The sequence below is a fragment of the Doryrhamphus excisus genome, chromosome 17 (assembly GCF_030265055.1).
Source record: "Doryrhamphus excisus isolate RoL2022-K1 chromosome 17, RoL_Dexc_1.0, whole genome shotgun sequence".
Lineage (NCBI taxonomy): Eukaryota > Metazoa > Chordata > Actinopteri > Syngnathiformes > Syngnathidae > Doryrhamphus > Doryrhamphus excisus.
The window spans coordinates 15,779,744-15,802,500 of record NC_080482.1 but is presented as its reverse complement, the minus strand read 5'-3'; the positions used below and the strand labels follow the sequence as shown (position 1 = coordinate 15,802,500).

The 22,757-nt window shown below is 42.4% G+C and overlaps 1 protein-coding gene across 2 annotated transcripts; it reads left to right on the top strand.

The window, feature by feature from the left end:
• Nucleotides 1-703: 703 nt before the first annotated feature.
• Nucleotides 704-21,696, top strand: dhx16 (DEAH (Asp-Glu-Ala-His) box polypeptide 16). 2 transcript variants are annotated; one of them, XM_058053692.1, is made up of 21 exons: nucleotides 704-1,180; nucleotides 2,396-2,598; nucleotides 2,670-2,905; nucleotides 3,036-3,213; nucleotides 4,431-4,487; nucleotides 4,561-4,815; nucleotides 4,935-5,171; nucleotides 5,264-5,455; nucleotides 6,900-7,010; nucleotides 7,106-7,221; nucleotides 9,509-9,719; nucleotides 9,788-9,886; nucleotides 9,973-10,125; nucleotides 12,297-12,437; nucleotides 12,524-12,686; nucleotides 14,707-14,825; nucleotides 17,572-17,639; nucleotides 17,712-17,874; nucleotides 17,957-18,118; nucleotides 18,515-18,688; nucleotides 21,247-21,696. In XM_058053692.1, exons 2-21 carry the CDS (start codon nucleotides 2,401-2,403, stop codon nucleotides 21,373-21,375), a joined length of 3,162 nt encoding a protein of 1,053 aa, XP_057909675.1. In that variant the 5' UTR covers nucleotides 704-1,180; nucleotides 2,396-2,400; the 3' UTR covers nucleotides 21,376-21,696. The 2 variants fall into 2 exon arrangements, with proteins under 2 accessions (XP_057909675.1, XP_057909674.1); XM_058053691.1 differs by having other exon boundaries at nucleotides 706-1,180; nucleotides 2,393-2,598.
• The last annotated feature ends 1,061 nt before the right edge of the window (nucleotides 21,697-22,757 follow it).

Here is a 22,757-nt window from a genome sequence, read left to right as displayed (position 1 = left end):
GACGATTAGTCTTGTCAATGTCCTCGGGGGGCGCCATATGAAGCCATGTTTGCGGCTAAGCATCGTTTTAATCGCTGTATCTTAGACCCAGCTCAACATAAAACTAAATAAACTTCTCCCACCCGATTGTCGTGTCTGCTTTGTTTCCACTCTGAACATGGAAGTATACCGGAATGCTATTGCTATTAATGCTATTAATGCTATTAATGCTATTAATGCTATTAATGCTATTAATGCTATTAATGTTTTGCGAACTCTTTGCAAAAGTATTGCGTTATCTCTTATTGCAACCAGAAACCAATTCAAGGCTAACTGGTTAAATCGCTAGCTTCCTAGCTTGCATAAGAGTTGCAATGTGAGTGTCAACAAAGAATAATAAGGGGACTATTGACGTGTTATTTCGTATCTAAAGGGCTCTAATAATGTTAAAACCATATTTAGAAAGTAATAAACATGTTTTCTATGCTCATTATGAACATTTAATCATATATCGTGGTCGGATTGTCTTGTGTTGTACAATGTGTACAAGTAAGAGCAGGACGACGGCGAGTGTTTGTAGATGCTTAAGTTATTTATGTCAGGCTGCGGCTCACGTGCTAACAGGAAGGCGAACATTTCTCAACTTAACTTTTAACGGAAGACCCGCCCCGTAGTCCGTTGTATCTGCCAATCACAAGTACTAATACAGGACGGATACTAGGTGGCATCATGAGACATTGAATGTGTATGTTTCAAGATATTCTGTAAGAATAGTACAGGGTCTTAAACCAATGAACAACAAAAAAATAGAGGGACGACTTAATTACAATTAATACATTTTTTTTTACATTTGGTTTTGGGTGTTGTTGTTCCCATGGTGGCCAGGCGGGGGCAGCAACCTCTTTGTCGCCGTTGGGTTCTTCTTCGGTCGTGTAAGCCTTCCTGCATGAACATGCTTTGAGCGAAGTTAGCAAATGATAAAGTGTTTTTTTAATAAGGGATTTTGGCTGGTCAGAGCGTAAGCATGTGTTTGTTTACTTAGAAAATCGTTTAAGCAGAAATGTGAGCCAACGTCTTACTTATTCAGTCGTAGTTAGCAGCAGCCCATGGAATTACTTAGCTAGCATCTAACAGTGTTTGTTAGCTCTTTGCCTCCGATTGGTGGAGTGAAAGCAGGGTCGTTTCTGGACCCCCAAGAGCGGTAAGTAGGCTTTTTTGGCGCGTTGTTGTGGCTTTAATATAATGTAGGTTGTTTATTATCTAGCAAAGAGTCGCAGAATGAAAATGAATGCCCAACAAAGCAAAATTGTTATGACTCGATAGGCGGCTGTCAGACGTAAACAGGCGGCTTGTGCTTCTCTCCCGATCCCTTATATTAGCTGAGCATTCTTGCCCAGTCGATGATAGTTGGAGTTCCACAATGAATGAATGAATGATTTATTAACTTTGCAGCTCATATATAGTCTAGGTCAGGGGTGGGCAAACTTTTGGACTCGTGGGCCGCATTGAGTTAACAAAACTGTCTGGGGGGCCAGAATATATATATTTTTAAAACACACACGATTTTACACTTATAATTCTAACAGTACACCTTGAATTATTTGTCTAATTTTATTTATTTATTATATATTATAACGATTAATTATATTATATATATTAATTTTATTATTATATATTATATTTAATATATTATATTATATATTTCATATATTTATTATTTATTAATTTAATTTATTTATTTGTATATATGTATATTTGTATATATATTTGTATATATTTGTATTTGCTTATAATTAAAATATAAAATAAAATAAATATATAATAAATAAATAATAATAATAAATAAAATAATAAATAATAAATAAAATAATATAAAACAGTCCACCTTGAATTATTTGTCTAATTTTATTTATATTATATATTATATTTAATCTACATATTATATATATATAATTCATTATATATATTATAATTATATTATTAATTACATTATATATCAATTATATTATATTTTTATATATTTATTATTTATTTACTTTGTATAATTTTATCTGTAAACGTGTCAGATTATTAGCTATATGTTTTAAATATGTTTCATATATCCCTTTTTTCCAGAGCACTTTAAACATCAAACCACATCAAACTACAAACTTGAATTTTACATTTTAATTTTTTTTAAATTATTTTTATTGTTTTTTTTTTTTTTTTTTTTACTGAATAAGACATCCGACTTGCAAGTCATGTTGCCAGCATGTATGTTAAAAGTTAGAAAGCAACTGGCGGGCCGGATTCAAACGCTTAGTGGGCCGCATGTGGCCCCCGGGCCGTAGTTTGCCCACCCCTGGTCTAGGTAATCCAGAGATGATGTAAAAGAACATTCATAAATGAGAATATGAAATTTCTTTTGACCTAGAAGAGACCATGGCCAACCTGGAGCAGTGGGTCAACGACCGCCTCCACGACATCCTGGGCCTGAGTGACCGCTATGTGGCGCAGTTCATGATAGGCACGGCCCGCAAGGCATCCAGCTCTCAGGACTTTGTGGCCCGACTCCAGCAGACTGGTACCATTGACATTGACCAGACTGTGGCCACCTTTGCACAGGAGCTGTTTGAGAAGGTGTGGACGTATTGAAAATTCCCAGCTTGGACGTAACCGTTGCTTCACCTTTTGCCTCTTGGCTGTTGTAGATTCCTCGCCAGCAGGTTGTGGAGAAGGCCTCCCGGGTGTTGGAGCGTCAGGCCATCGAAATGGAGAGGAAGAACCGCACGTACACCTTGCTGGAGGACAGTGATGAAGATGCCGGCGGCAGTGAGAAGCAGCCGGGGAAGAAGAAAAACAAAGCCAAAGACAGGGCGAGCAAGAGGAAGCACATCAGACAGAAGAAGGAGAGCGAGTCGTCGAGTGAGGAAGAAGTGCCTATTAGGTAAAATGTGTTTGTGTGTAGGATTATGCTCAAGCAACTTGTATATATTTTTTTTGCCAAGTCTATTTTGCATGCAAACTAATTTTTCTCGCATTTTGTTGCTCAACAATTGCATTTGTTTATATATCAGGGGTACATTGAGCCAGGGGAACGATGCAGCAATCAAAAAAGAGGAGGAGGAAGAAGAGTGGGAGAAGGAAGAGCGGGAGCGACTGCACGACATCGAGGAAAGAGACGCCTTCGCCGAGCGGGTGAAGCTGAGAGACAAAGACAAGACACGCAACATAGCAGAGAGGACTGACAAAAAGGTAAGGACGGGAACTTGTTGCTACACACGGCTCCCTCCAAACCCTCCTGCTTGCTTGACTTTGATGTTGTCCTCTGATTGTGGATCAACATTTGCCATAAAAGTTACTGTTGTAATTATTCAATTAGATTCTGCTCCGGGACCTTGCCTCTTCTCTCTGCAATTGCCGTTGTTCACTAGCAATGGACGCTCATGAGCTAAATGCACAATTACGGTTTAAGCCTTTTATGAAATTCATTCATTCATTTTCTACCGCTTTTCCTCACGAGGGTCGCGGGGGATGCTGGAGTTTATCCCAGCTCTCTTCGGGCGAGAGGCGGGGTACACCCTGGACTGGTCGCCGGCCAATCACAGGGCACATATAGACAAACAACCATTCACACTCACATTCATACCTATGGACAATTTGGAGTGGCTAATTAACCTAGCATGTTTTTTGGAATGTGGGAGGAAACCGGAGTACCCGGAGAAAACCCACGCATGCACGGGGAGAACATGCAAACTCCACACAGAGATGGCCGAGGGTGGGGAAAGACAAAATAAGAAGCCAAAAAGTTACCACTTCCACACAAACTAGGAGGAGAACTCATTCATTGATTTTCTACCGCTTTTCCTCACAAGGGTCACAGGGGTGCTGGAGCCTATCCCAGCTGAGTCGCCAATTAACCTAGCATGTTTTTGGAATGTGGGAGGAAACCGGAGTACCCGGAGAAAACCCACGCATGCACGGGGCGAACATGCAAATTCCACACAGAGATGGCCGAGGGTGGAATTGAACCCTGGTCTCCTGGCTGTGAGGTCTGCGCGCTCCTTTTATGAAATTAAATGATAAAATGTGTAAGTTGTCATCACTATTGAACTTACAAACCACAAATGTTATGATAATACTGTACAGTATATAATAATAATAATAATAATAATTAATAATAATCATGAAATATTTCCTTTTAATATGTTATCTTTCACTCTATAAAGTTGCGGAATTGCTGTTTGCGGCATGTCATTTTCTCTCAGGCAATGCATACTGTCTATCAAACGTTTGCAGCATTTCTTGAAATGCTGACTTTTCAATTGTGTTAAAGAGCAGCATTTCTTTTGCGATGGAGCAAATGAATCTTTCTGTGACCCCCCACCACATTTTGCACTGCCCGTTCGTGCCCGTTTAATTTGTCTCAATGCATTGTACTGCATTATTATGAATTTGATTTTTTTCACCAGGCTTATGAGGAGGCTCAGAAGCGACTAAAACTAGCTGAAGATGATCAGAGGAATATGGTAAGCGGAAGACGTATTTTATGAACGCAATTCATTTCACAGTTTTCATAGCCTCCCTTGTTTGCCTCACCAGTTGCCCGAGCTGAGGAAGCAGTCTCGCTGGGAGTATCTGAAGAAGCGAGAGGAGGAGAAACTGGAGGACCTGGAGGCCGAGATCATCGACGAGGAGTACCTTTTTACCACAGACGACATGACGGAGAGGGAGAGGAAAGAGCTGGACTACAAACGTACGTTGCGTGACCTGGCCAAAGATTACAAAAAGGCCGGCGCCAAGGAGCTGGAGGAGAGGAAGAACCGGTACTACATGCCGGAGGAGAACAGAAGAAAGGTAGGTGATCTGTGAAACATCAGGTGTGGGCAGCGGGGCAGAGGAGATACTTCTTGCTAATACAATAACCAACACGTGTCTTTTCATCCTTTCACCACATGTTTCTGTTCTTCTTTCAGGAGGTTCCCCAGAAGGAGGAGCTGGAGCTGGAGGAAGTGCCCATGGAGCTGGGAGGAGAGCAGGGTCGCTGGGAGGAGGAGAGGCTGAAGACAGCCTCGCTCAGCTTTGGGGCCAAGAAGGAGCGAGAGCAAGGCATGAGGCGGCAGCAGGAGAAGTACCAGCTGATCCTGGAGGAGGCAGAGATGATTGACTTTGTCAGTACCGCCATCACCATGAAGGGGACGCTGACGGAGAAGGTGGGGCCGCTTTGGTTGATCTGCCGTGCCATTTATTTTTAGAATCTGCATCCAGCGCCGTCAGTTGCCCCTCTTGTCTCGCTTGTGTTCAGGAAGGCGAGACCCCTGCGCTGTCCCAGGCTGAGCTGAAGAAGCAATCCATGCAGGAGGTCCGCCGCAGCCTCCCTATCTTCCCCTACAGAGAGGACCTTCTCGCCGCCATCCACGAGCACCAGATCATGGTCATCGAGGGGGAGACGGGCTCCGGGAAGACCACCCAGATACCGCAGTACCTCCTGGAGGACGTGAGCGTCACCCTCGTTTTCTTGTATTGAGATGTGAAGCCAGCTGGGAGACCCCAGTTCAATCCCACCCTCGGCCATGTCTGTGTGGAGTTTGCATGTTCTCCCCGTGCATGCGTGGGTTTTCTCCGGGTACTCCGGTTTCCTCCCACATTCCAAAAACATGCTAGGTTAATTAGCCACTCCAAATTGTCCATAGGTATGAATGTGAGTGTGAATGGTTGTTTGTCTATATGTGCCCTGTGATTGGCTGGCCACCAGTCCAGGGTGGACCCCGCTTCTTGCCCCAAGACAGCTGGGATAGGCTCCAGCGCCCCCCATGACCCTTGTGAGGAAAAGCGGTAGAAAATAAATGAATGAGTTCTCCTCCTCGCTTGTGTGGAAGTGGTAATTTTTAGCTTCTTATTTTGTCTTTCCCTACCCTCGGCCATCTCTGTGTGGAGTTTGCATGTTCTCCCCGTGCATGCGTGGGTTTTCTCCGGGTACTCCGGTTTCCTCCCACATTCCAAAAACATGCTAGGTTAATTAGCCACTCCAAATTGTCCATAGGTATGAATGTGAGTGTGAATGGTTGTTTGTCTATATGTGTCCTGTGATTGGCTGGCCACCAGTCCAGTGTGTACCCCGCCTCTCGCATGAAGACCGCTGGGATAGGCTCCAGCACCCCCATGACCCTTGTGAGGAAAAGCGGTAGAAAATAAATGAATGAGTTCTCCTCCTCGCTTGTGTGGAAGTGGTAATTTTTAGCTTCTTATTTTGTCTTTCCCCACCCTCGGCCATCTCTGTGTGGAGTTTGCATGTTCTCCCCGTGCATGCGTGGGTTTTCTCCGGGTACTCCGGTTTCCTCCCACATTCCAAAAACATGCTAGGTTAATTAGCCACTCCAAATTGTCCATAGGTATGAATGTGAGTGTGAATGGTTGTTTGTCTATATGTGCCCTGTGATTGGCTGGCCACCAGTCCAGGGTGGACCCCGCTTCTCGCCCCAAGACAGCTGGGATAGGCTCCAGCGCCCCCCATGACCCTTGTGAGGAAAAGCGGTAGAAAATAAATGAATGAGTTCTCCTCCTCGCTTGTGTGGAAGTGGTAATTTTTAGCTTCTTATTTTGTCTTTCCCCACCCTCGGCCATCTCTGTGTGGAGTTTGCATGTTCTCCCCGTGCATGCGTGGCTTTTCTCCGGGTACTCCGGTTTCCTCCCACATTCCAAAAACATGCTAGGTTAATTAGCCACTCCAAATTGTCCATAGGTATGAATGTGAGTGTGAATGCTTGTTTGTCTATATGTGCCCTGTGATTGGCTGGCCACCAGTCCAGTGTGTACCCCGCCTCTCGCATGAAGACCGCTGGGATAGGCTCCAGCATGCCCGCGCCCCTCGTGAGGATAAGCGGTAGAAAATGAATGAATAAGATGTGACGCACATTGTGACCCCATATATCCTCTTTTAGGGTTACACAAAAGGTGGCATGAAGATCGGATGCACGCAGCCTCGGAGAGTAGCTGCAATGTCAGTGGCGGCCCGAGTAGCGCAGGAAATGAGCGTCAAGCTCGGCAACGAGGTGAGCCACCTCTCCCGACCTCTGTTGTGGTTGGAATCATTGACGACCAGTCAGCCGAGATTAGTCAGTGTTCTCTTTGTCCCTCCTCACACAAGGTGGGCTACAGTATTCGCTTTGAGGACTGCACCTCTGAGAGGACCGTGATCAAGTACATGACAGACGGCATGCTGCTGCGAGAGTTTCTCACCGAACCCGATCTTGCTAGCTATAGGTAATGAAGTTGCCCACATGTACGCATCTTTTGTGCACTCGCCACCTTTCGACCCTTAAATACGCTTCTATGCAAGCCAGGCTGATGTCCACACAAACATGTATATTCATGTGTATCCATCCACACGAGTGTAGAATAAAAACGGCAGTCTACACCAGGGGTGGGCAAACTTTTTGACTCGCGGGCCGCATTGATATAACAAAATTTCCGGGGGGGGGGCAGACTATATATTTTACACGTAACAGTCCACCTGGTATTATTGTATCTGTAAAATTGTCATGCAATCTGCTATTATTATTTATTATTTTATATTTATATTTAAATATTTTAAAAATAATAAAATATTATAATAATTAAAATAAAATTTAAATAATAATTATTATATTATTATTATGTAAAATTTGCAAATATAACAATATTATTATATATAATTAATATAATAATTAGCATTAATATAATAAATATAATAATAATAGTTATAATAATAATATAATAATTGTTATTTTAATTTTTATTATTATTATGTGCTTGTGTCTCTTTTTTCAGGAGCACTTTGTAAACAACAGACCATGTCAAACAACGAAATTGATACAACCATCAAAATTGTTGGCTCAGGCCATGATGCCAGGTTGTATGTTGAGTTTAAATGAAATACTTTGGAAAGATTGGGCGGGCCGTATTCAAACACTTGGCGGGCCGGATGTGGCCCCCGGGCCGTAGTTTGCCCACCCCTGGTCTACACAAAAACACATTCACCACCTGTCATGTTTTCACCAATATGAAGCCTAAAAAACAACCACAGTTGACTTGGTCTTGCATTATAACACCTCTGTTTTTCAATATACTGAGATATTAGATGTACATTGTATTTAAAATCAGCGCACATCTACACGGAGCCTGGGAACCATTTTCAATTTTTTTTTTTAAATCATGTCTGCCGCTGAGCAAAATGACACCAACACCCTTTAAATCAGGGGTGCTCACACTTTGTCAGCATGCGAGCTACTTTTAAAATGACCGAGTCAAAATGATCTACCCACTACAAAAATGCAAAACATCTATTTATTTTCAAATGTATTGAGGATTATTTGTACGTACAATGTATGTTGATGTACCTTACATAACCAAATGAGCCAATATTGCAAAACACACATAATTAACTAACATTTTTTGTAATTACCTGAGTTTACTTTGATGACTTGCACTGAATTGAACCAGCCAGGGATGCATAGTCCGGACAGTAGCTGCTGATGGCCAGCCTCAAGCACACTTCCAGTCATGGATAATATCCGTATCACAATATCCGTATAATATTCCATATCCGTATGGAAGTGATATGTTTTTTGCCTTTTTACTTGGTCCAGTTTTTGCCTTTTTACTTGGTCCAGCTCCTTCACTCATTTTAGTGACCATAAACTTTAGCGAGGGCTTAAAATCTTGCAATTCGCCGACTAGCTTAGCACTTTGCATCGTTGTTTACGCATGAGCGGTGACCTAAAGGTCAAAATTCAGTTGTCATCTGATTGGTTGTCCTGTATGTCAATCAAGTAACGGGGATGGATGATAGGCTGACATCGTAAGTTCTGCTGCACTTAGAGACGTTGTTTGATTTGATTGGTCGCCCGAAGGGCAACATTCAGTTGTCATCTGAATGGCTGCCCTGTATATCAATCAAGTGACGGCATTGACGCTGGGATGATATTTTTTTAATGTCACGCCGCGATCGACCAGCGATCGACCAGTACCACCTCCGCGATCGACCGGTAGCTCGCGATCGACTTAATGAGCACCCCTGATTTAAATCAATAACTTCATTCTATGTTTTCAATAACATCATGTTCTGTTCTTAAAGCCGACCTTTTATGGTCATTTTTCAACCTTTTGTATTGCGCGGTGGACTCTTATAGAGCAGCTACACACAATAACCAGCACAGAAAACTTTAGATCTTCCGGAATCAGCACCTTTTCTAATTATTCCTTGGAATAATCTGCTTCCCAACTACGAACCCCACTTTCTAATTTAGTGGGTATAGGAGTTGATGATAAACGAATATGTTCTTTAGAGAGCTAAAATTGAAAATTGTCTAGGAGCTACTGGCAGCTCATGATCAACTGACTGGAGACCCCTGACCTACCATGTATTTGGGTTGGGCGATATGGACCTTATGTTTGTTTATATTTCCACAAAACAATTTGGTCCGATGCATTTTTTGCAAGTTATGGAAATAGAACGCTCACAATTGTAAAACCTTCACATATACATGAACATTTCGCTTTCGCCCTTTAGCGTCATCATCATCGACGAGGCCCACGAGAGGACCCTCCACACGGACATCCTCTTTGGTTTGATCAAAGACATTGCCAGATTCAGACCCGACCTGAAGGTTCTGGTGGCCAGCGCCACGCTGGACACCGAGCGCTTCTCTACTTTCTTTGACGACGCCCCTGTCTTCAGGATCCCTGGCAGGAGGTTCCCCGTAGACATCTTCTACACTAAAGTAAGCGCGTATTGAAGATTAGAAGAAGAAGGCCACATGTGATTGATGTGATGTTATTTTCTGTCAAGGCTCCAGAGGCGGACTACATGGAGGCATGCGTCGTGTCCGTGCTGCAGATCCACGTCACACAACCCCCTGGAGACATTCTGGTCTTCCTCACGGGACAGGTGAAGTAGTTTTTCCCATGTTTCATCTGGCCGTGCAGATTCATGTTCTCCTTCTTTCTACACGGTGTCTCCTTGTGCCTCTGCAGGAGGATATTGAGACGTGCTGCGAGCACCTGCAGGATAGATGTCGGCGGCTGGGTTCGAAGATCGCAGAGCTGCTGGTCCTGCCCATTTACGCCAACCTGCCCTCAGACATGCAGGCCAAGATCTTCAGCCCGACTCCGCCTGGCGCCCGTAAGGTAGGACAATGTAGCGTTTTTGTCATGAGGCTTAATGAGATGAGATGGAACTTTGGTGATCCTTTGGGCGTGTGCTATCAGGTTCTAATAACTGCAACACAGGCAGAGAGTTGGTTTGTAGGCATCTTTCTGTCTCCGCAGACAATGGTAGTGTTGTAATCCACGTCAACCATGTTGGAATCTCACACGGTTGTTTGACCCCCCATGAAATGTCCCAAATGTTCCCCAATATGGTAATCAAAACAAAAGAAAATAACACATTTGACAGAAATGAGACATATAGACTCACAAGTTGTAATGTAACATTACTGACCCCTAGTGACCATAGTAGAATACTACATATAATTACATCTTTGAATATAGAAGTACAGTAAACCTCGGATATATCGGATTCAATTGTTCCCACTGGTTTTGTCCGATATAAGCGAAATCCGTTATATGCGTATACCGGAAAATGTCCGTTTTACGCATATATGGGATTTATATCCGGTATATGCGTAAATGGGATTTTATCCGTTATAAAAAGGCACTTCCTTGACTATGTTTCCAATGTACCTGGACTGGGCAATGAAAAGAGACGTAAGGTAATGAGAATTGAACTTTATTGGACTCTGAGCATAACAAATTGTTAATTAAGCTAGGCCCTGTTACGCCTACGTTATTTCCAATAGTGAGGTTAAGATCTCATTCACTGCTGTGCTAGTATTATTGACGTCACTCACTTTTATATTTGTCCTAAATCTGGAGCCAGGAGAAAGACAATAGCCAGTGACATCAAACGAGATTAGCATAACGATGCGGCCATCCGATATATGTGAGGGAAATTTAATGGAAATGCATTGGAACTGGACTGGAGAATTTGTCCGAAATAGGCGAAATCCGTTATAAAAAATCCGATATATGCAATGAATTTTTATTGGAAATGCATTACAGAAAAATCGCTTCTTTTTTATCTGTCCGTTGTGAGCGAATTTCCGATATATCCAAGTCCGATATATCCGAGGTTTACTGTACGTGCTTTCAGGTTTGAGCAGGGGTCTCAAACCCACGGCCCGACCTATTTTGTGTCCCCCTACTTGACGTCAATGTTTAGTGTTTGTGTGGCCTGTCCCCCAAGTGGTGGTCAGAAGCATAAAAGCTTAAAACAAAAGCACTTAATTGGGTGGGTGGGGGCGGGATGAACACTAACAGAAGACAACACGTTAACGCTTAAAGAGGAACGGCACTTTTTTTTTTTTTTTAATTTTGCCCATCATTCACAATCCATCATTATAACACAAGAAAATTAGTTAATACAGTAAACCTCGGATATATCGGATTCAATTGTTCCCACTGGTTTTGTCCGATATAAGCGAAATCCGTTATATGCGTATACCGGAAAATGTCCGTTTTACGCATATATGGGATTTATATCCGGTATATGCGTAAATGGGATTTTATCCGTTATAAAAAGGCACTTCCTTGACTATGTTTCCAATGTACCTGGACGCGCAGGCAACGCTGCAAACGCTGCAAATGACGTCGTATAGCGGCCTGTCACGATTCGGCGAATCGGAGCGCCACGATGCGGCCATCCGATATATGCGAGGGAAATTTCATGGAAATGCATTGGAACGGGACTGGAGATTTTGTCCGAAATAGGCGAAATCCGTTATAAAAAATCCGATATATGCAATGAATTTTTATTGGAAATGCATTACAGAAAAATCGCTTCTTTTTTATCTGTCCGTTGTGAACGAATTTCCGATACATCCGAGTCCGATATATCCGAGGTTTACTGTATTTTATTGCATGTACCCATTTTTAGAGAAAAAAAATATCAGAATGTGCATATGTTTTGGCTAATTACAAAAATAAGTATTTATTCATAGAGTATTATTGAAAAAAATGTGATAGCGTGGAGCTGCAATAGTGGTGAGGGATTATTGTATATAGATAAAACATTATATTAATATAATAGCAATGCAATATCATGTGCATATATATAAATTATACATATATATTGTCAGTATATATGATGTTATATATATGATATATATGATGTATTAACCAGATGTCCATTAGTGGCCAGTGAGGGTTTCCTTGTTCTGTTACTTTAATGAGGAGCTTTTCTGTATTTTTTCAGTCCCCCCCCCACCTGTGATTTTTTTTTTTGTGTGTATCAATTCCAGGTGGTTGTGGCGACTAATATAGCAGAAACCTCGCTCACCATCGATGGCATCATCTACGTTATCGACCCAGGATTCTGCAAACAGAAGAACTATGTAGCGCGCACCGGCATGGAATCCCTCATTGTCATGCCCTGCTCTCGGGTGACTGCACAGTTTTCACCAACTACCCCCATGAGACCATGTCAAAGGTTGCCATTTCATCTTACACACTCCATTGTGTTTCATAGGCGTCGGCCAACCAGAGAGCAGGTCGCGCAGGCAGAGTGGCTGCCGGGAAATGTTTCAGGCTCTACACGGCGTGGGCCTTTAAGCATGAGATGGAGGAGATGACGGTGCCAGAGATTCAGAGGACCAACCTGGGAAACGTGGTCCTGCTGCTCAAGAGTTTAGGTGGGTTGAGGATCATCGGCTTACGGTATTACTTATATTGTGCTCGTGCCTTTACCGTCCTGTATGTAGGGCACTATAAATTCCGTTTTATTTTTTCCCAAATTCCGTTTTTTGGAATTCCATTTTTGTTTTACCTTTTACTCATTTTACCACAAAAGAGTGCGTTTTAATAATGTCTATGAATAAAATGCACACTAATTAAGTAGAAATGAACTTACATTCATTGAGGCGACACAATATTAATAAATATAATAAAGTACATGGTCTGGTGGTTAGTGCGCAGACCTCACAGCTAGGAGACCAGGGTTCGGTCCCCGCCCTCGGCCATCTCTGTGTGGAGTTTGCATGTTCTCCCCGTGCATGCGTGGGTTTTCTCCGGGTACTCCGGTTTCCTCCCACATTCCAAAAACATGCTAGGTTAATTGGCCACTCCAAATTGTCCATAGGTATGAATGTGAGTGTGAATGGTTGTTTGTCTATATGTGCCCTGTGATTGGCTGGCCACCAGTCCAGGGTGTACCCCGCTTCTCGCCCCTAAGACAGCTGGGATAGGCTCCAGCACCCCCCATGACCCTTGTGAGGAAAAGCGGTAGAACATAAATGAATGAGTTCTCCTCCTCGCTTGTGTGGAAGTGGTAATTTTTAGCTTCTTATTTTGTCTTTCCCCACCCTCGGCCATCTCTGTGTGGAGTTTGCATGTTCTCCCCGTGCATGCGTGGGTTTTCTCCGGGTACTCCGGTTTTCTCCCACATTCCAAAAACATGCTAGGTTAATTAGCCACTCCAAATTGTCCATAGGTATGAATGTGAGTGTGAATGGTTGTTTGTCTATATGTGCCCTGTGATTGGCTGGCCACCAGTCCAGGGTGTACCCCGCTTCTCGCCCCTAAGACAGCTGGGATAGGCTCCAGCACCCCCCATGACCCTTGTGAGGAAAAGCGGTAGAACATAAATGAATGAGTTCTCCTCCTCGCTTGTGTGGAAGTGGTAATTTTTAGCTTCTTATTTTGTCTTTCCCCACCCTCGGCCATCTCTGTGTGGAGTTTGCATGTTCTCCCCGTGCATGCGTGGGTTTTCTCCGGGTACTCCGGTTTCCTCCCACATTCCAAAAACATGCTAGGTTAATTAGCGACTCCAAATTGTCCATAGGTATGAATGTGAGTGTGAATGGTTGTTTGTCTATATGTGCCCTGTGATTGGCTGGCGACCAGTCCAGGGTGTACCCCGCCTCTCGCCCGAAGACAGCTGGGATAGGCTCCAGCACCCCCGCGACCCTCGTGAGGAAAAAGCGGTAGAAAATGAATGAATGAATAAAGTACATCTATCTGTCTATCTATCTAGCTACGCAAATGCACGCACGTGCGCGCGCACACACACACGCCCACACACGCACACACAGATGGTGACTACCACTACGTTGTATATTAGGCTGATAAATTAACATTAACTTACCAATAACAATGTTTAGCACACTGCAATCCCAAGGACGTATTTTTCCCAACTTCTCCAAGGGGATGTCGGCCTCAGCACACATTAGCGTTAGCGTGGTATTGCGCAACTTCTTCGCAGACGGGGGGAGTGCCATGTTTGAAAAAGGGCGGTAGGCAGGTATTGTGTCACATTGATTACCGACCTCCGGTAAACGATTCCCCAGGTTTATGTTCCTCTTTCTCATGAAAACGGCATTTCCGCGATATTCCGCATTCAAAATAATTTCCGTTTTTATTGTCCAATTCCGCGATTCCGTCCGCGATTCCGCAAACGCGGAAATTATAGGGCACTATGTATGTATATATGTGTTTTCGATCGCAATACTGTGTCTGTGGTGCTAGCTTGATATCCTGCCTTAAATCAGAACATTTTTCAGTCGTGATAACGTCCCACCGCTGACACGTATTCACATTTGCATACGCATCAGCAAACATTTCATTCTTTTGCATGTTTTGGAATGAGGTGTGTTTGCCACTGCCCGACTGATACGCTCTAAATAAGGTGGTATTTTACTATCGTATGACCTGTAGGCATTAATGACCTCCTCCACTTTGACTTCATGGACCCGCCTCCTCACGAGACCCTGCTGATGGCGCTGGAGCAGCTCTATGCCCTCGGAGCACTCAATCACCTGGGAGAGCTCACCACGGTACTTGACTAGTGCAACACAATCTATTTTATTTTTAAAGGGGACCCACTATGCTTTTCTCCAGCCAGTAGCTCATCAGCTGCCACTAGCTCAGGGGTGGGCAAACTACGGCCCGGGGGCCACATCCGGCCCGCCAAGTGTTTGAATACGGCCCGCCCAATCTTTCCAAAGTATTTCATTTAAACTCAACATACAACCTGGCATCATGGCCTGAGCCAACCTTTTGATGGTTGTATCAATTTCGTTGTTTGACATGGTCTGTTGTTTACAAAGTGCTCCTGAAAAAAGAGACACAAGCACATAATAATAATAAAAATTAAAATAATAATTATTATATTATTATAACTATTATGATTATTATATTTATTATATTAATGCTAATTATCATATTAATTATATATAATAATAATATAGTTATATTTGCATATTTTACATAATAATATAATAATTATTATTTAAATTTTATTTTAATTATTATAATATTTTATTATTTTTAAAATATTTAAATATAAATATAAAATAATAAATAATAATAGCAGATTGCATGACAATTTTACAGATACAATAATACCAGGTGGACTGTTACGTGTAAAATATATAGTCTGCCCCCCCCCCCCCCCCCCCCCCCCCCCCCCCGGAAATTTTGTTATATCAATGCGGCCCGCGAGTCAAAAAGTTTGCCCACCCCTGCACTAGCTGCTAAACACTCTCCAAAGACTTTATTCATTTGTCAACTCCTATACTGTGTTCTTCACAGTAGTATGGGAGTGTGGCCAATCGCAGTGGAGTGGGCGTGCCCAGAAATTAATTAAAACAGACCGTTTTGGCGGGAAGCACAAATCCAAGGAAATAGAGTTGGAATAGGTGCAAATTCTGGAAGATCCCAAAAGTTTTCTGTGCGGGTTATCGTGTGTACCTGCTCTATAGGAGTCCACAACTCCATACACAGGGTCGAAAAATGAGCATAATGAGTGCCCTTTAATATTTTCATATTTCCTATGAATTTGGTGTAAAATACAGTAAAGTCTCGTTATATCGATATCGATATACTAACGAATTACTGCTTATTACGATACTATTTTCATTTCCTGGCAAATTTCTAGTCTTTTATGATATAATTAGTTCCGGTTAGTACGATACCCGGTTATTATGATAATCCGGTTACTACGATGTCCTTTTCATCTCCCGCCAGCCAATTTGGTCTGCTTATATCGATACAAAAGCAGCTTAAAGCTGAATCAATATTTGCTTAAGGATTTCAATACCACCATTAGCGAAATCTGTAAACGGCGTATTGTTTGATTTTCGGCTTTTCCACCGACGTACGGTAATTAGAGGATTAGAGGTAATTAATATGAGGTAAGTATTAACAATCCTTTGAAGTAAAGGAGTAAATATTTGTATCATTTAGAGGGAAGATTCAGTGAATAGACTTAGTGTTTTCAGATGTGTTCAATATTCTTGGCACTAGCTTTACCGATAAATTATGAAAGTAAACTTACGGTATTGCTTGATCAAAGAAGCAATCTCTTGTTGTTTGAAATAAATCAATGCACTTGTATCTTAAAGATGAATATGATAAGTACATCTATAATACTAGTAAACATCAAAAGGGATGAAAGCAGGTATAAATTGGAGTTGTGAAGCGAGATTTTTTTTTAAGTATTGCAGAGTAAGTAATGTAAACGTTGCAGTTTTCGTTTTCCATACATGTATTTAATTGTGTTGTATTCAGGTATCTTTTTATCGCTTGCAATAATCACTGTTTTTCATATGTACATGCTGGCGTTCGTGGTTTCTCTTGTGTGTATAGAACAGGGGTGGGCAAAGTTTTTGACTCGCGGGCCGCATTGATATAACAAAATTTCCGGGGGGGCAGACTATATATTTTACACGTAACAGTCCACCTGGTATTATTGTATCTGTAAAATTGTCATGCAATCTGCTATTATTATTTATTATTTTATATTTAAATATTTTTAAAATATAAATAATATAATAATTAAAATAAAATTAAAATAATAACTATTATATTATTATTATGTAAAATATGCAAATATAACAATATTATTATATATAATTAATATGATAATTAGCATTAATATAATAAATATAATAATCATAATAGTTATAATAATAATAATATAATAATTATTATTTTAATTTTTATTATTATTATGTGCTTGTGTCTCTTTTTTCAGAAGCACTTTGTAAACAACAGACCATGTCAAAAAACGAAATTGATAAAACCATCAAAAGGTTGGCTCAGGCCATGATGCCAGGTTGTATGTTGAGTTTAAATGAAATACTTTGGAAAGATTGGGCGGGCCGTATTCAAACACTTGGCGGGCCGGATGTGGCCCCCGGGCCGTAGTTTGCCCACCCCTGGTATAGAACAATGTCGAGTGCATTATTGAATATTTACTCAAGAGTCACTATTGCAAGAGTGCGTTATGAAAATAATAAATGTTGACTTTTAATGCAGTTTGGCGCAGGATCGGATATATCGATAGTCCGGTTATATCGATATTTTTTCCGACTCCCGAGAATATCGATATAACGAGACTTTACTGTAAGTCAGGGAAATGAACATAATAATGTATTAGGGTTCATAAAATTCAAATTGTGTACATGCACTGTTTTAACATTTTAGCATTGTTCATTGGTGTGAAAGTGTAAAAAGAAGTCATCAACTTCAGCTTGTGATCTTAATGATGAATATGCGGTTGTTTTTGCCGACTTTCAGCTGGGTCGCAGGATGGCCGAGCTGCCTGTGGACCCCATGCTGAGCAAGATGATCCTCGCCTCCGAGCAGTGAGTCTGCACTCCCCCCCCCCGCCTTCACGCGTCCCCCCCTCTCCACTCACTCAAGACACCTGTGTCCAGGTACAAGTGCTCGGAGGAGGTGCTGTCCATCGCCGCCATGCTCTCGGTCAACAACTCCATTTTCTACCGACCCAAAGACAAGGCGGTGCATGCCGACAACGCCAGGATGAATTTCGTGGTGCCCGGCGGGGACCACCTGGTGCTGCTCAATGTCTACACGCAGGTGGCGCCGGGCCCTGGCATATTTCCAACAGTGCGATAAATAAATCCTGACGTGGTGCTGATGACGTTCATGTCTGCTGCAGTGGGTGGAGAGCGGCTACTCCACGCAGTGGTGCTACGAGAATTTCATCCAGTTTCGCTCTATGAGGAGAGCCCGGGACGTCCGGGACCAGCTGGAAGGTCTGATGGAGCGCATCGAAGTGGAGATGGTCAGCTCGCCGGGAGACAGCATGCCCATACGCAAGGTCAGTGGTCATGATGGCATTGTGACACAAAAGCCACGCTACTACTACTCCTTTTTTTAAAAAGTCCAAACTCTATTTTACCTTTGCGTGACACACAAGCATCAGTCAACTATCTCAACCCCGGCGAGCACGCCCGCCACCGCCCAGGCTAGGGTGGTCACAGGCGGGGCCTGCGGAGGTGCTGAAAGAATGTTAAGAAAATTAGGTGTTTGTTTAGAGTGTGGGGGATTTAAACTCAATCTACCAGGTAATCCGGAACAAATCCCACTTTGAAATATGTCTTGAACGATACGCACCTCCACTAGCCTGAAGGTCAGTGACACCATGTTAAACTGTGCTGAGATATGCTTGAAGGTTTTTCTCTTGAAAAGAGAATTATGTGGTCGCCTCTTCCAGGCGGTGACAGCGGGGTACTTCTACCACACAGCGCGGCTCAGCAAAGGGGGCTACAAGACGGTGAAGCACCAGCAGACGGTCTACATCCACCCCAGCAGCTCACTGTTTGAGGAGCAGCCCCGCTGGCTCATCTACCACGAGCTGGTCATGACCACCAAGGAGTTTATGAGACAGGTCTGTTTGAACGTCATCAAAATGGAGCAAAGCAAAGCTAGAGAGGAATAGTCTATTATAATTTCCTGATCCGGGAATGCAGGCGTGCCAACATGTCGTGGCTGTCAGTCTCCGTGGAGACTTCCCTGGAATTGGTCAGCTGAAGAACAATATTTCCTGCATGTACAGTACATGACTCTGGCTTCAAAATAAAGTCACAAAAAAACTCAAATATTCGAAATCTCGCCAGAAATTGATGTTATAACCATACCAAATGATTAGTCCCGTCTAGGACTGGCTGATATATTGATATTTTTTTAAATACAGTAAACCTTGGATATATCGGAAATTTGCTCACAACGGACAGATAAAAAAGAAGCGATTTTTCTGTAATGCATTTCCAATAAAAATTCATTGCATATATCGGATTTTTTAGTGTAACGTGTTTTAAGTGTCAGGATCAATGTGTCACAATCGTAAACTAAGGTCAGATTTGAAGTCATTTATTAATTTTTTAAATTTAAATTTAAAAAAATAATAAAAAATTAAAAAAATGAAAAAAAAATGAAGTCATATATTAATGAATTATAAATTATGAATTAATCTGAAATAAAAAAAAACACCTGAAAATAGTCATTAAGATTTCAATGGGACCTACAGTAAACCTCGGATATATCGGACTCGGATATATCGGAAATTCGCTCACAACGGACAGATAAAAAAGAAGCGATTTTTCTGTAATGCATTTCCAATAAAAATTCATTGCATATATCGGATTTTTTATAACGGATTTCGCCTATTTCGGACAAAATCTCCAGTCCCGTTCCAATGCATTTCCATGAAATTTCCCTCGCATATATCGGATGGCCGCATCGTTATGCTAATCTTGTTGATGTCACTGGCTATTGTCTTTCTCCTGGCTCCAGATTTAGGACAAATATAAAAGTGAGTGACGTCAATAATAATAGCACAGCAGTGAATGAGATCTTAACCTCACTATTGGAAATAACGTAGGCCTGACGGGCGTAACAGGGCCTAGCTTAATTAACAATTTGTTATGCTCAGAGTCCAATAAAGTTCAATTCTCATTACCTTACGTCTCTTTTCATTGCCCAGTCCAGGTACATTGGAAACATAGTCAAGGAAGTGCCTTTTTATAACGGATAAAATCCCATTTACGCATATACCGGATATAAATCCCATATATGCGTAAAACGGACATTTTCCGGTATACGCATATAACGGATTTCGCTTATATCGGACAAAACCAGTGGGAACAATTGAATCTGATATATCCGAGGTTTACTGTACCTTTTACGCACAATATCAAAAATCTCAACAATCCCTCATCTTGTTACGTTTGGAGCTTGCTCCATTGTTTACACTCGGGAGCAGCAGTTAGCTTTGAGCACCCCTTCGCTACACAGAGCGACCAGAGATCCCTGCTGAGATACGGAGGAGGAGAGGCTGCATAGCGGGAGTGAACAGTGAAATAGACGGTATAAGGACTGTATCAACCATGTTTACCGTCTGTCGTCATGGGGTATGTGAGATGGAGGCGCTAACGACGCTAACCCGGTTGTTCTTTTTTTTAAAGATAATATACTTTCACTTCAGCGGATATTTTTCCACAAGATTGATTACATTGAAATAAAGCGTTGCACTCATGTTTGGCTTTCATATTTGTCTAAAGTCACTTTGTGGAAAAAATATCGGGATCTATATCGTATATATTAATATTCAACCTAAATACAGTAAACCTCGGATATATCGGACTCGGATATATCGGAAATTCGCTCACAACGGACAGATAAAAAAGAAGCGATTTTTCTGTAATGCATTTCCAATAAAAATTCATTGCATATATCGGATTTTTTATCACGGATTTCGCCTATTTCGGACAAAATCTCCAGTCCCGTTCCAATGCATTTCCATGAAATTTCCCTGGCATATATCGGATGGCCGCATCGTGGCGCTCCGATTCGCCGAATCGTGACAGGCCGCTATACGACGTCATTTGCAGCGTTTGCAGCGTTGCCTGCGCGTCCAGGTACATTGGAAACATAGTCAAGGAAGTGCCTTTTTATAACGGATAAAATCCCATTTACGCATATACCGGATATAAATCCCATATATGCGTAAAACGGACATTTTCCGGTATACGCATATAACGGATTTCGCTTATATCGGACAAAACCAGTGGGAACAATTGAATCCGATATATCCGAGGTTTACTGTATATCGGGATAGGAGTTTTGGTCTATATAACCCATCCCTAGTCCTATCCCAAAAGTATTTAGCACACACATTTTTCCCAACAACTTGGATCGTTTCACGTGCTCACATTTCTTAGCATATTTTTTTTGTCACAGTCTAATTACTTCTGCTTTCTTCCTGTGGTTGAATCAAAATGTGTTGTTAATTGCTAACCATTCGTGGTTGTTGGCAGTCATTGATCAAGGAAACGTGACGTCTGTTCCTAGCTTGATCAAAGGAGCATAGTCATTACTTTGAGTCAACGATGACTCTGCGGAATTGTCGCATGTAAAGCTGATTGTCACACGATCTTGCCCCCGCAGGTCGTGGAGATCGAGAGCGGCTGGCTGCTGGAAGTGGCTCCTCACTACTACAAGAGCAAAGATGTGGAGGACAGCAGCAGCAAGAAGATGCCCCGCAAGCAGGGCAAGGCCAAGGAGGACCTGGGCTGAAGCAGAGTGGCAGCAATGGCCCGCCTTCCTATATGGTTTGACTTGGCGTAACGGAGAGTGCGTTACGGCCCGTGGTTTGTTTTTGACACACGTAAAAAAAAAACATGAATGACGGGCGGACACGCTCACAATCACAATCACGTGGATTAAAAGACGGAACTGGGTCACAACCTAGCGACTGGTTTAATCATAAACTGGCTGCCAGACTGCCCTCGCCGTGCCCCTCATTAGCGAATGTGACGCGTACGTGTGAACAATATTCCACACGATGACAAGAATCATGTCCTCGTTGCTCAGAAGCAATAAATTTTTACAACAGTTTTCAATTTCCACGTTCTTCGCCATTTCTTTTCTCGACATGCTTTTGCAATATAAAGCCAATTTTTGTTCTTAATTATTTTATACATTATGTGTTAAATCAGTCATCCAAGTCAGTGGAGCTCTTATTTATCTCAATTCAAACACTTTTGGACGATTCTAAAAAGTATGTTCACATCTTGAAGATATTCATGATAGCGTTGCCAGATGGTCAGCGCACTACGAGATTGCGCTGTTTTATTCCAAGCCACTAGGGGGCATACGTGTATGCATGGCATCTGGGGGTTGCTACAGTAAACCTCGGATATATCGGAAATTTATTTTTATATATTTATATATATATATATGGGGCGGCACGGTGGTCTAGGGGTTAGCGCACAGACCTCACAGCTAGGAGACCAGGGTTCAATTCCACCCTCGGCCACCTCTGTGTGGAGTTTGCATGTTCTCCCCGTGCATGCGTGGGTTTTCTCCGGGTACTCCGGTTTCCTCCCACATTCCAAAAACATGCTAGGTTAATTAGCGACTCCAAATTGTCCATAGGTATGAATGTGAGTGTGAATGGTTGTTTGTCTATATGTGCCCTGGGATTGGCTGGCGACCAGTCTAGGGTGTACCCCGCCTTACGCCCGAAGACAGCTGGGATAGGCTCCAGCACCCCCCATGACCCTTGTGAGGAAAAGCGGTAGAAAGGAAATGAGTTCTCCTCCTAGTTTGTGTGGAAGTGGTAACTTTTTGGCTTCTTATTTTGTCTTTCCCCACCCTCGGCCATGTCTGTGTGGAGTTTGCATGTTCTCCCCGTGCATGCGTGGGTTTTCTCCGGGTACTCCGGTTTCCTCCCACATTCCAAAAACATGCTAGGTTAATTAGCCACTCCAAATTGTCCATAGGTATGAATGTGAGTGTGAATGGTTGTTTGTCTATATGTGCCCTGTGATTGGCTGGCGACCAGTCCAGGGTGTACCCCGCCTTACGCCCAAAGACAGCTGGGATAGGCTCCAGCACCCCCCGCGACCCTTGTGAGGAAAAGCGGTAGAAAATGAATGAATATATATATATATATA

Excerpts from the sequence above, each read along its gene's own strand:
- dhx16 (XM_058053692.1), top strand. The coding sequence starts at position 2,401 with ATGGCCAACCTGGAGCAGTGGGTCAACGACCGCCTCCACGACATCCTG. Across the intron at positions 4,488-4,560 it reads AAGATGATCAGAGGAATATG|TTGCCCGAGCTGAGGAAGCA; the intron begins GTAAGCGGAAGA and ends TTGCCTCACCAG. Across the intron at positions 17,640-17,711 it reads ATGATCCTCGCCTCCGAGCA|GTACAAGTGCTCGGAGGAGG; the intron begins GTGAGTCTGCAC and ends ACCTGTGTCCAG.